At 56.8% G+C, this 11,118-nt stretch overlaps 1 protein-coding gene across 1 annotated transcript; it reads left to right on the forward strand.

Annotated features, from left to right (window-relative positions):
- The first annotated feature begins 1,311 nt into the window (after positions 1–1,311).
- LOC34623475 lies at positions 1,312–3,411 on the forward strand. Its single transcript, XM_026334610.1, has 4 exons — positions 1,312–2,306; positions 2,500–2,598; positions 2,753–2,780; positions 3,163–3,411. Exons 1-4 carry the CDS (start codon positions 1,312–1,314, stop codon positions 3,409–3,411), a joined length of 1,371 nt encoding a protein of 456 aa, XP_026190395.1.
- The last annotated feature ends 7,707 nt before the right edge of the window (positions 3,412–11,118 follow it).

Below are 11,118 nucleotides of genomic sequence, written 5' to 3' on the forward strand. Positions count from 1 at the left end.
ATTTCCATATATTTATTTGAAGTGTCATTAATCGCCTCATATATTGTCTGTTTCTTCAAGAATGTGTTGCTGATCAGTCGGAACGGACCTAATTTACTACTGTTTTTCGGGATCGGCTGCAGACTCGATACATTGCAAGCTACGATAGCGTAGCCTCGTGACTCCACACTAGCTTGATTTCATTTCAATTCAGTGTAGAGCTGAGTGTCAATGCTGTGTGTGCATATACAAATGCTTTCGTGATTCTACATCGAGCCCAGTCGTCAATTCCGTAGCCAGCCCCGTGTGGCCAGACAGGAGTATTCCCCCCTGCACGGCTATTTGCCTCGCGAATCCCCTTGATATTATATAGTCTTGTTGAAAACTGCAGCGAAATTGTGTTGAACTGACACATATAGCGTAATATTCGGGTGTTTGTTGAATCTCCCCTCTGCCCCCTCTTGACATCCCACACATTTTCCGCGTTTCGTTGACTAGCAAACTATGACAACTTTTCCCACCAAAATGTCCTGAGTTTCTGGTGAGAAGTAGTGTTTTTCTCTCGTGCTTCTTTCTGCGACTGAAGTGCCTCACCTCAACCGTACCCCAGAAAGGCCTTCTGCAAAAATGCACGGGCGTTTCTTCTCCCCAGGCTCCTCTAGGGGGCCCAGCAGGGGTGCCCTCCATGTAGAGCGCAATTACGTAGTTTTCCCTGATGCGCCTCTCTCTCCTGATGCCCTTGCACACCCGTTGCATCCCTTGGGCAGCCAGGGGGCGCCTCCCCGTGCCACGTACTGGTCGTATGCTTCGGGAGACTCTCACCTTTTTCCGGCTGGTGGTCCCCCAATAGTCCATTCAGGGAGTTTCGTACAGAACGCGCTGTATAAGCTTCCGCTGTGGTGCGAGACACTGTTCTGGTGGCTGCTGCCGGTCTTGCTGTTTGCGTTTTTGTTTCTTCTGTACTCGGCGGGGAGCCTGATGCTGTTGCCAAAGGGACGGCGGGAGGACTTTGGCATTGTGGTTGATGCGGGCTCTCATGGATCCCGAGTAAACATATTTAAGTGGCCTGAGCGGCTATACGATCCTCATAACCCGTTAACTGGCCCTGTGTCGTTGCCAGAATTGCTGGGGTTCACTGCGTACACACCCGGGGTAGAGAGTGCCTTCGAAGACCGCGAAGAGGGGCGAAAACAGCTGCAGCAAATGGTGCGGGATGCTGCAGCGTCTCTCGCTGCAGCGGGCGTTCCGACTGCGCGGTGGGGGGAAATACCCATTTATTTCAAGGCCACTGCAGGGATGCGGACGGTAGCGCAAGAGAAGAGGGATCAAATCATGAAGGAAGTAAGGTTGACGCTTCACGACAAGGCGTTCAACCACTTTCGCTTCAAAGACGACTTTGCGCGTGTCATATCGGGGGAGGAGGAAGGGGTCTATGGATGGGTTGCGGTTAACGCGGAGAGGAAGACGCTGGGAGCGCCCCCTGAAGAGACCCTGGGGGCACTCGACATGGGGGGAAGCAGCAGTCAGATCACGTTCTGTCCTTTCTTCACGTCCATCCTAGAAGACTTCTACGCCTTGCACCTCGGCAACACCAGCATTCGTCTCTACTCCCATTCGTTCCTCGGTTACGGGTGGGCAGATGCACTGACCCGTGTTAGCATCAAAATCGCAGCCGAGGCACTAACGGAAAAGCCTCAAACTGCGAGCGCCAGGCCCTCTCTTGGAGCCCTCCTCGCCTCGCCTTTTACGCAGCAGCTAAAGCACAAGGGAGACGCCTCTACGGGGCCTATCCGCCTCGTCGCACAGCACCCCTGCTTCCCTGTAGGGCACGCCTTTTCTTTCTCCCTACCGCGAGTCGATCAGGCAGGCCTTCGCCTGTACGTGGACTTGGACGCCGACACACTTGAAGCCCTTTTGCTGCTGATGCGCATTCCCAAACAAGAGCGAGATCAGATCGTTCAGGCGGCCATGCCCAAGGGAGTCGCTGCGAGGCATCGACTGCAAGACGAAGAAGGCAAGGAAACCTTCGGCAGGGCGATAGTAGACTCAGGCGAAGCAGCAGACGCTGTGGAGGGAGCTCCCAAGATACCCGAGGCGCTAGCGACGCCTCCTGTAGTTCCAGGGGAGGCCAGCGGGGAGCAGCCGGGTGTCTTACGGAGGGAGGAGGAGGAGGCGAAGGCAGAGGAGCCTCCACGGAGGCTACCAGGGGAAAAGAAGCGGGCGAAGAGAGGCAAAGAGGGCACAAAGGGGAAGCACCAGGGTATAAAGGTCAAGGTCAAATTTCATGGAAGCGGGGACTTTGAACAGTGTCATGCGCTGGCTTCTGGGTGCGCTGCGGTCTGAGGTGTATGTACAGTACAGAACTAGAAGTCTGATGAGAAGGCAGCGAACCACGGCGTTCTCTAAACTCTAGGCGATTCCATAAAGCTGCTTCGAAATGTGTAACTGCGGGGAGGTGCTTTGATGAGCTTCCTCGTAGCACGTCGAGGCTTTTCCTCCAGCGCGAAGGAACGTGTGCAGTGCTTCTGATTTCTGCGACAGGCTCTTCTTCAATCCTCCCTGCTTTATAAACCGCTGCTCCTTTAACGGCGTCTATCAGCCCAGGCTGATGATCAGCAAGTAAGGGTTTAGGTTGCAGGGTGTGTCGTAGACGCTTCTGCTGCGGATGGCATCCGTGGGGGAATTTTTGGTGTGGCCTTTGTGGTCTGAGCCGTGCAGTGCGGTTTCGGGCTGAAAGCCGCGGGGTGTGTGACGTGCTGCTTTTATGCTGAAGATTCCTTGCCTTTGGGCAGTACGCGAAGGTGTGGGGGGCCCTGGGACTTCCAATGTCACCCCTCTTGTCGGCATGGAGAGAGAAAACTCAGCGCATCTGTGCCCTTGACGTCGAAGGGCTAGAGGCGTATAAACAAGAAAACGGAATTGAGACCTACTCGCAGGTGGCACTCCCTGCAAGCCTCAAATCTAAACCTTCGATACTAGTCCTCAAACAGTAGAGAGCGCGCCTCTTACCCAGAAGGAGGTCCTGCTGCAGTCGGTGCAAGCTGATGGCGGGCTGCCGGGGAGGGTCGGCGTTTGGAGGCCTTGCAGCCTTCGCTTCGTCGTGGTACTTCGCTGTTTCGCCCTCCCTGCTGGAAGACGGCATGGGAGTTTAGTGGGGTTGAGGGCTTTTGTGTCTGTCCGCAGAAAGCGATGAGGAAGCTGTGTTGGAAGGCCACATGGAGTCTGACTCTGCTGGTTTTGGGATTTGGTTTCTCTGAAACTTCTCAACAGATCACCTTTGCGCGTCCTCCAGGGGAAACTCCAGGAATCTTAAAACGCTCGCAGGCGTCCCCAGCCGACAGTGCAGCAGAGCCGCCAGCAGCAGCAGGTTGGGCGCTGGGATCGATGCTCGTAGACGTTAACCACTACCCCTGGGTAATTCCCGAGCGGTAAGGCTTCTTCCTAGAGCTGCGTGGCGCTTGCAGGAAAGACTGGAGTGTGGGGTTGTTTTTTTAGGCGCTTCATGTTGGCTTCTGGGATGCGCAGCCTTGCAGGACCTAAGTTCTCCCCAGCGTTGGGGCTTGTGGCGAAGGGGCCTTGCTTCGCAGTCACTTTACGTACTCAAAAGTTCAGCGTGCTCCCGAGTCTGACCTTTCCTCCTCCACCTGCTGCAGGACTTAGGGTTCTTGGCGCCTTCTTAGGGTCTTACGCTGTTCGGTTTGTACCTGTGACTTCAGAGAGGATTCTCTCTTATTCTTGGCCGCAGCACTAGCAGTCGGGGCTACAGCCCTCGTCGTTTACCTTTCTCATCGTCTCTTCCGCATAAGAAGCAAGTTGCAAAGGCTCGAGCAACACCCTGAGGCTCTACATACTGACCTTAGGGTCCATTCGGCGCCTTCCGCATGTTTGCACCCTCTCTAGGGCCCCGCTGCCAAATCGCCCTAGGCCTTCCAGGGGGACAGGCCTCCTAAAAGTGTCTTTTTTCAGGGTACTTGTTGGAGGCTTTCAGGAGGCTCGACAGCCTCAAAAGGGGGAACATAACAGGGGTATCATAGTTATATGGGTTCCTCTAGGCCCATAGGATACAGGACTGCACTGCGAATGATTAGGTGGTAGACACGGACAGCGACGAAGGTGCATGCGGAAGTCCCTTTGCCTTCGAAAAGCCACGAAAGGCCTTTTCGCATCATTGGGCGGCATCCTGGGGCACCCAGTGGTACATACGGCCTGCACATGCTTTGTGGCCTGTGGAAGCAGACATTCACGTCCACCACCAAGGGTGCAAAGGGAACTCAGAGTACTAGGCACCATGCAACAACTGTGCCTGTAAATATAACGAAACATTTGTGGACAGCTTTAACCGCCCGATAGCTACCTGCAGACGGCCGCCACAAGTAGCTACCTGTATTTGAGGGCCAGACTCTCCGCTTCGGCTACATTGACGAATTTTTTAAATGAAAAAGTACTAACGTGCTCATTACTGCTTGGTTTGATTGTATTTATATGATATTAGTTGCATTGTAGAGTCAGTTATCTCAATACTTCACAATAATTGAATTATGCGCCTATGCGCTGTCGGTTATTCTGCGCCACTGGACGGGAATGAGTGGGCGAAAGAGGGAGTGCTTTAAGGGTGTAGCTATGTCCTTGCACCCCAGTTGTCTTCCTCTTTTCCTTCTTAATGCAATAACCTTGAGGGGTGAGGACAACAACGAGATGGAGGGAGGAAGCTCTTTTAAAGCTCAATCCGTAGCTTTCTCCCGCGCTTCTATCGAAATACGAGTTTTTTGAAATGTCCCTTTATGGAGACCCTAGATAAAAGTTTGAATTGCCACTGTGTTGCTGTAGCTGTCCACCTAGGGTCTTCCTAGGCAGAGGCTTCACTAACCTCAAACCCACTACGAAGCCTGATAGCAAGTGTGCCTGGTAGTTCCAAAAGAGCTCCTTTCAATTTCCGTCTCCTTGGTGCCCTCAGCCTCAAGGTTACTTATAGAGGAAGAAAAGGAGGAAGGCATTGAGGTGCAAGGACATTGATACAGCCTTCAAGCACTCCTTCTTTCTCCCACTCATTCGGGCCCAGTGCCACAGAACACCCAACAGCGCATAATTTGATTCTTGTGAAGCACTGAGCTGATCGACTCTACATTGCAACCGACCGCATGTGCGAAGAGCCACGGCAAACAGTTGTATATTCTTGAATGACACGTTTTAGATATAAGCAGCAAGGTGGATGGTACCGAGATGGATCTTCTAGCCCACTAGAGTAGCCGTCTCTCGTTGAAGGTGCTGCGAGTCCTGACTAGATGTAGGCAGCTGCACACTAAGCTAGCCATCGACTACAGAGCAAGTTGGGGTAACGGGTTTCCCAAAAGGCTTTTATGGTTGCAATATCTTCCCACAGCCCCTCAGGCTCTGGCTCTTGCATGGAGAGAGGTGTTGTGCGGAGTACCTTACTAGGGCCTACGCCCAAGCACCCATGATCATAGTTCCCTCATAGCCTCTAACTCACGGCAAATGGCATATATATATGCATGCTAAGGCTTCCTTGGGCCTGAGGTGTAGGGTGGCGCTGTGTAGGGCGGGTCTGGGGCTGGAGGCTGCATTACGGACTGATTTATGAACTGGTGTTTAGGGCCTAGGTTATACTACACGCATGCGTTTCGCCTAGTAGTGATTTAAGAATTTTCATGCAGCGAAGAAGAATAACACAGAACTTGACCGACAGCCCCCTTGCCGGTGGAAGAAGCGCTCGAGGGTTTACAGGAGAACACATCAAGGCAATAGCAAACAGATCGACATGCTGATGTAAGGAGAAAAATCTTCTTTTCAGATCTAGCGAAAAGATAGATCTCCAGGCCCTGGAACAGCCACAGCATGCCTCAAGGAGCAGCCACTGGTGGGGCCCCCGCAGTGGGTTGGGCCCCCGGTACCCGCGTGAACGCGAGTTGCCCGGCGATGGCTCCTTTGTCGCGCTTTGCGGCAAGGGTGTAAGAAGTTTCGTTTCTATTATTGATGACGACAGGCGCTTTCTGAGTCCTTTGTGTGCAAATCTTCATCCGGCCCCCTTAAAACACGTGCGCGCCGTAGAGCAGTGTTGTTTTTGTGACGATTCTTTTTTCTGCGGCGCTCCTTTTTTCTCGCTGCGTCGGATCATTACGGGGCCCTTATTAGGGCCCCGTAACGATCCGTCTGGGAGCTTATGGTCTCTCGTGCTAATCTGTCTGGAACCCTGCGGGGAGTGCTGCAGAAGGCTAGGGCCGTCTTCACTTGCGTCGCAGGGGGCCCTTCCAGCTCCGCGGGGGCCTTCTCGAGGGGGGCCGCCTCCATCAAGGGATTAACTCGCAAGGGGTCTTTCCTTCCCGCGGCTGCTGCCCGTGTGAAACAGCGCACAGTCTCTGCAAACGAGCAGCTGGGGGCCTGGGCTCTCAGGGAGGCGGCCCCAGCCTTCAGGGTAAGGGGCAACAAGTATGCGTCCTACCCCGGGGCCCCCCCCGTGGCGGGAGGTTCTCAGATGCCTTTAGAGCAGCAGAAGAAGGCGAATCTTCTCTCCGGGATACTAATCCTGGGGGCAGCCACGGTCCTTATTGGAACGCCGCTGTATCTGAACAGGCGCTACGGGGTGCAGGCCGACAAATATAGGCAAGGGGGCTCTCCCTGACGACGACGTGCGTCGCGCAGGGACGCCTGCCTGCCCCTGTTACAACAGGGCGCGTCGGATTTCATCTGCACTTGCTCGGGGGAGGAAGCGGGGTCCTGGGATGCGATGTGTCAGCACTGGGGCTAAAGAAAAGGCGGTGTACTCTTTCGGGAGTGCGAGAGTTCCTCAGCAGACGCTAGCTCTTTAGGTGGGTAAATATATGTGTATGTACGTTTATAAATCCAGTCGTACGAGGCATTGGCTCTAGAAAGGACGGCTCCCCGAAGCGAAGGGCCCCCTATGGCTCCAACGCTGGTCCTGCATCAGAGAGCGAGCCCCCTGCGATCTCGTTCCAAGACCCCTTTTAGTCCAGGGGCTTCCTAGCTGACTCTTGTTTCTAAAGGCGCAGTCGCCTTGAACTCACGAGGTGAGAAGGCATTTGCGTGGCGTGGGTTTTTTGCCTACAAAGCGGCGCTAGGGGAGAAGAGAAGCTTCTGCTGATGGTCCTTCTTTTATGGGGTCTTTTTTTTTGAAGCTCTTTAGTGTGCCCCAGCTTGAGCTACCCCCAGGCCTCAACATCGTCCATGTCTGAACACGAGGCTATGCCGGTCTGGCCTTACTTCAAGAACCAGCGCTCACGCCGCGAGCGACATAGGCTGCACGGTGTGCGTCCTTAGAGGCAAAATGCGTAGGGGCCATCCCCCTAAACAGTCAGGCGACGGTTTCCTGAAGGCGAGCCTAAGAGGGAGGTAATCCCCGGGGTAGGGAGCTTAGAGACTCAGCTATTTGCCTGCTGGAAAGGCTTACAGAAAATGAGGCTTGAAGGGTGTAGGCTTTGAATCATGGGTATCCTTCAAGCACCCCCGCTGTCAACAATTTCCACGAGCGAGCGGCTCAGGACGTTGCGTTAGGCCCTTTATGACCTTTCGGATCTCTCTAGAGTCAACGGTTCGGGCTTCTGTACATCCGCATCGAGGGGTTCAGAGCTTAGAGGGTCACTGCTCTGTGTGGCTGGGGGCCCCTGCCGGCGGGGCCCCCTGCTCCCTGGCTTGGGGTCTCTTGCGGGCGAAGGGCAGCAACCAGAGCTCCTTCTGCCGTTCAGTCCTCTTGCGCAGCTTCTAAAGTTTCAATAGTTCGTGTTTTCGCCTTTCATGTCGCTCCCTCGCCGGGGCCCCCGCAGAAGGCTTCGAGCGTGTGCTTGCAGCACAAGCGCCGGTGAGGCGCGAGTGGCGCCCAGGGAGTCGCACTCCCCGTTCTGAGGGTGGCTGCCTGCATAATTGCGGCCTTTATTCGTGGAGGAATCTCCAGGAAGGGTGACTTGGGAGGGGGGAGGGGCCCCTGGGGGCCCCTGTGAGATGCGCTGCGCCGAAGGGGGTCCCTGCGGCCTTCTTGAGGCAGCGCGCCGCCAACTCGCTGCAGCAGCAGCAGAGCCCGCTTTGCTCTTGTGTCGAGAAGCGGCAGCAGCGATCACATGCGGAAAGGCTCCACCACGAACCTCGAAGATAGTCAGACGACACCCACCCTAGGCCCTCCGGGGAAGAGTAGGCCCTCAAGTGCTCGGGTAGAGCAAGCCCCCTCCAGAGAAGCATGCATCCGATGGACCCCCTCGTCGCTGCCGAAAGCGAAGGGCGCTCAGGAACGTTCGCGGCGCTGAAGGAGGGGGCCTTAGCGGAGGCGTCTCCCCGCGCGGCGGCCGAAGGGGGGGGCCCCTCAGCAGACTTCCCAGAAGGCCCCTCTCCCGAAGGCTCCTGGTGTGCAGGGGCGGAGGGGCGCGTTGAGGCTTTGGCTTCAGAGGGGGCTCCTGCAGCGGGCCTTGTCGACTTGACAGAGCAGGGGGAACCTGGCTCGGTGGCGTGTCTGCTGCTCGACAGTCTGTATGCGTCTCTGGCTGCGGAGCTGCAGCAGCTAGAACCTCTGACGCCTGAGCAGCAGCTGCGACAGCGCAGGCATGAGGTGTACCAACACCTGAGGGCTCGATGGGGGCCCGCAGATACGCCTCAGTACAGAGCGCAGCTTGTGGAAAGGCTGCAGCGGCTGCGAGAGGCCAACATCCAGCGCCGAGGGCAGCAGCAGCAGCAGCCGTCTCTCGGAAATGTCGAGGTGCTGCTGCTGCAGGGAGCAGCCAAGGTAACACCCACGCGGGCCGTTCTGCGGGCGCTTCCCGTGAAGGGCGAGGAGGCCCCAGGGGCCCCTCCCCTCCAAGTCGCCACAGCAGCGAGGGAGGCCCTCCAGGAGACTCGAGGCTTCACGCAAGATCCCGCTGCTGCAGCTGCTGTGCTGCTGCTGCGGCGCAGACGCGCGGCAGCAGCAGCAACAGCCGCGAGGGCAGCGACGAGGGGTCGTGGGAAGGAGGGCCTTAGGAGGCATGCGTCTGCCCAAGGACGCCTTTTGTCGTTTCAAGAAAAGGGCCTCACTGCTGCCTCCAAAACGCGACAACAGCGGCGGCTTGGAGCCGCTCCAGCAGCTCCGACTGCTTCTGGGGGCCCTCCCTTGACGCGCCGCGCCAGTAGAGCCGCCCGCAGCGCAGAGTTTGACAGCGCAACAACTGCAGCAACTGCAACTGCAAGTGCAACAACTGCAGCAACTGCAACTGCAAGTGCAAGTGCAACAACAACAGCAACTGCAAGTGCAAGTGCAACAACAACAGCAACTGCAAGTGCAAGTGCAAGTGCAACAGCTACTGCAACTGCAACAGCAGCAGAAAGAGCAGCAGCTTTGTGTAGCAGCAAGCAGAAGGCACCCAAGGCAGCACTCCAAGACGAAGCCACGGATCTGCTCGATGGCGGGGCAGGTTCCTCTTCAGGGATGCTGTCTCAGTTGGCTGCAGCCCTTAAGGGGCCTCCTGAGGCCGTTCCAGTAGGCGCGTCGCGTTCTTTGCTGCAATGCTGCGTCTGCAAGGCCTTCTTTGGGGCCCCCCGAGATCTGCTGCTGCATGTGGGGCCCCGACCCCTGCTGGAGGCGAAGAGTTCCCATTTGAGCGACCCTTTTGCTGCCGATCAAGAGGCGCTCTCTAACGCGACTTTCATGACAGCAGCACGGCAGGGGACCGCACCCGACGTCCAGGGGGGCCCTCCCCGCGTAAACGACGAGAAGATGCTCACGGTAGGACGCCGCTGCAGAGTTTCTAGAAACGACACACACGCTGAGGGAGGCGCTTGTTCGAAAGAGCCGCTGAGAGCGCTGCTGCTTTTTGCGGCCTCGTCTGCCGCCTTGCAGTGTCTACGCTGGAAGCGCTGCACAGCGCTTCGCGCTGCTTTGCCTTCCTCCTCTCCATCAACCTGGGAGTGTGGGCTTGGTATGCACGCGTCTACTCAGCGTTCCTTCCTCGGTTATGACGCTGGAGTTCGTCCCCCCAGTAGGGCCACGTCGCTCTTCCGTTTCCGTTCTCTGCCTGCTTGGTAAGCCTCTTGCACAGTTCCGTGGGGCGAGCCTGCCTTTGGGATGTGACAGCACGCACGCTGTGCTCGCGTCGCAGCAAGGCAAGACAGCGAAAGGGGGACGGGGGTAGAAGAGGAGGAAGATCGGCTTGCTCGCTCGAAACTAGAGCCGCCGCGCAGGCGCACAGGTCCCTTGCGGGAGGGCCCTAGTCCGCACAGCTTTTCGGAAGGCAGCGCTGACAGCCTTTGCCTCGTTTTGCATCCATCATGCCCTTAGCAGCGCTGCAAGGCGTGTCAGAAAGGCGCCTCGTCTGCGGTGCACGAGGGGGACGGCGCATAGGGATTTTGAGAGCGAGATCGAAAGCCATGAAAAATCCCAACTCGTCACCTATGGGATTCATTGAATTCGTGGAGGCTTGACTCCCGTTGTGCCTGTTGCAGCCGCGCTCGCGAGATGCTGAGGCGCTTTGGGGTCTTCTTCAGCGCAGATCTCATGCGAAAACGGTGCGTTCACGGAAAAGGCAGATCCACAAATAGAACTGTACCCTAGGAGTGGGGGCCCCACGCCTCTTCGCGTCAGGCAGGCCGCTGTGAGATTTTCGTCTCTGTCTGCGCGGACCTTTCATCGGCGCACTTCTTCTCCACTGCCCGTCATTATCGGCTGCTTGAGCCCTCTCCCCTTTTTTCTCGTCAGGCTGGGGGCCCTCGCAGCAGAGCCACCGGAGGCAGCGTGCCCTTTTGACGAGGCTGGCGAGGACGGGATTTCTCACGCGCTACCCAGGCAAGCACACACCCCGCACACACTGGCGTCTCTGGAGGGCACCTTCTTAGGAGGCCAAAGTGTTTGAGGGGGCCCCCGTAGAACGCGGCGAGTGCACGTCCTTGAGACGGCCTCCTCCGTGCATGCGTTTCGAGATGATCGCGGATACCACCACTTTTGAAGGGCGCGGGAGGCTGGGGGAGAGGGCCTCATCGCGTGGTGTGTCGTGCTCGTTCTGAGACTGCTGCTGCGTAGGCAGTCAACCGGCGGTCCCCTACCAGTGGAGGAGGAGGTGATAAAGCAAGCTTTTCAGCAGGTATAAGGCCCTAGCATTTCGCTCGACTCTCTGGGTCCGTTGAGAGTCTTCTGAAGGTGCAGCGCCAGCA

The sequence above is a fragment of the Cyclospora cayetanensis genome, unplaced genomic scaffold, assembly GCF_002999335.1.
Source record: "Cyclospora cayetanensis isolate NF1_C8 unplaced genomic scaffold, CcayRef3 CcayRef3_contig_46, whole genome shotgun sequence".
Classification (NCBI taxonomy): Eukaryota; Apicomplexa; class Conoidasida; order Eucoccidiorida; family Eimeriidae; genus Cyclospora; species Cyclospora cayetanensis.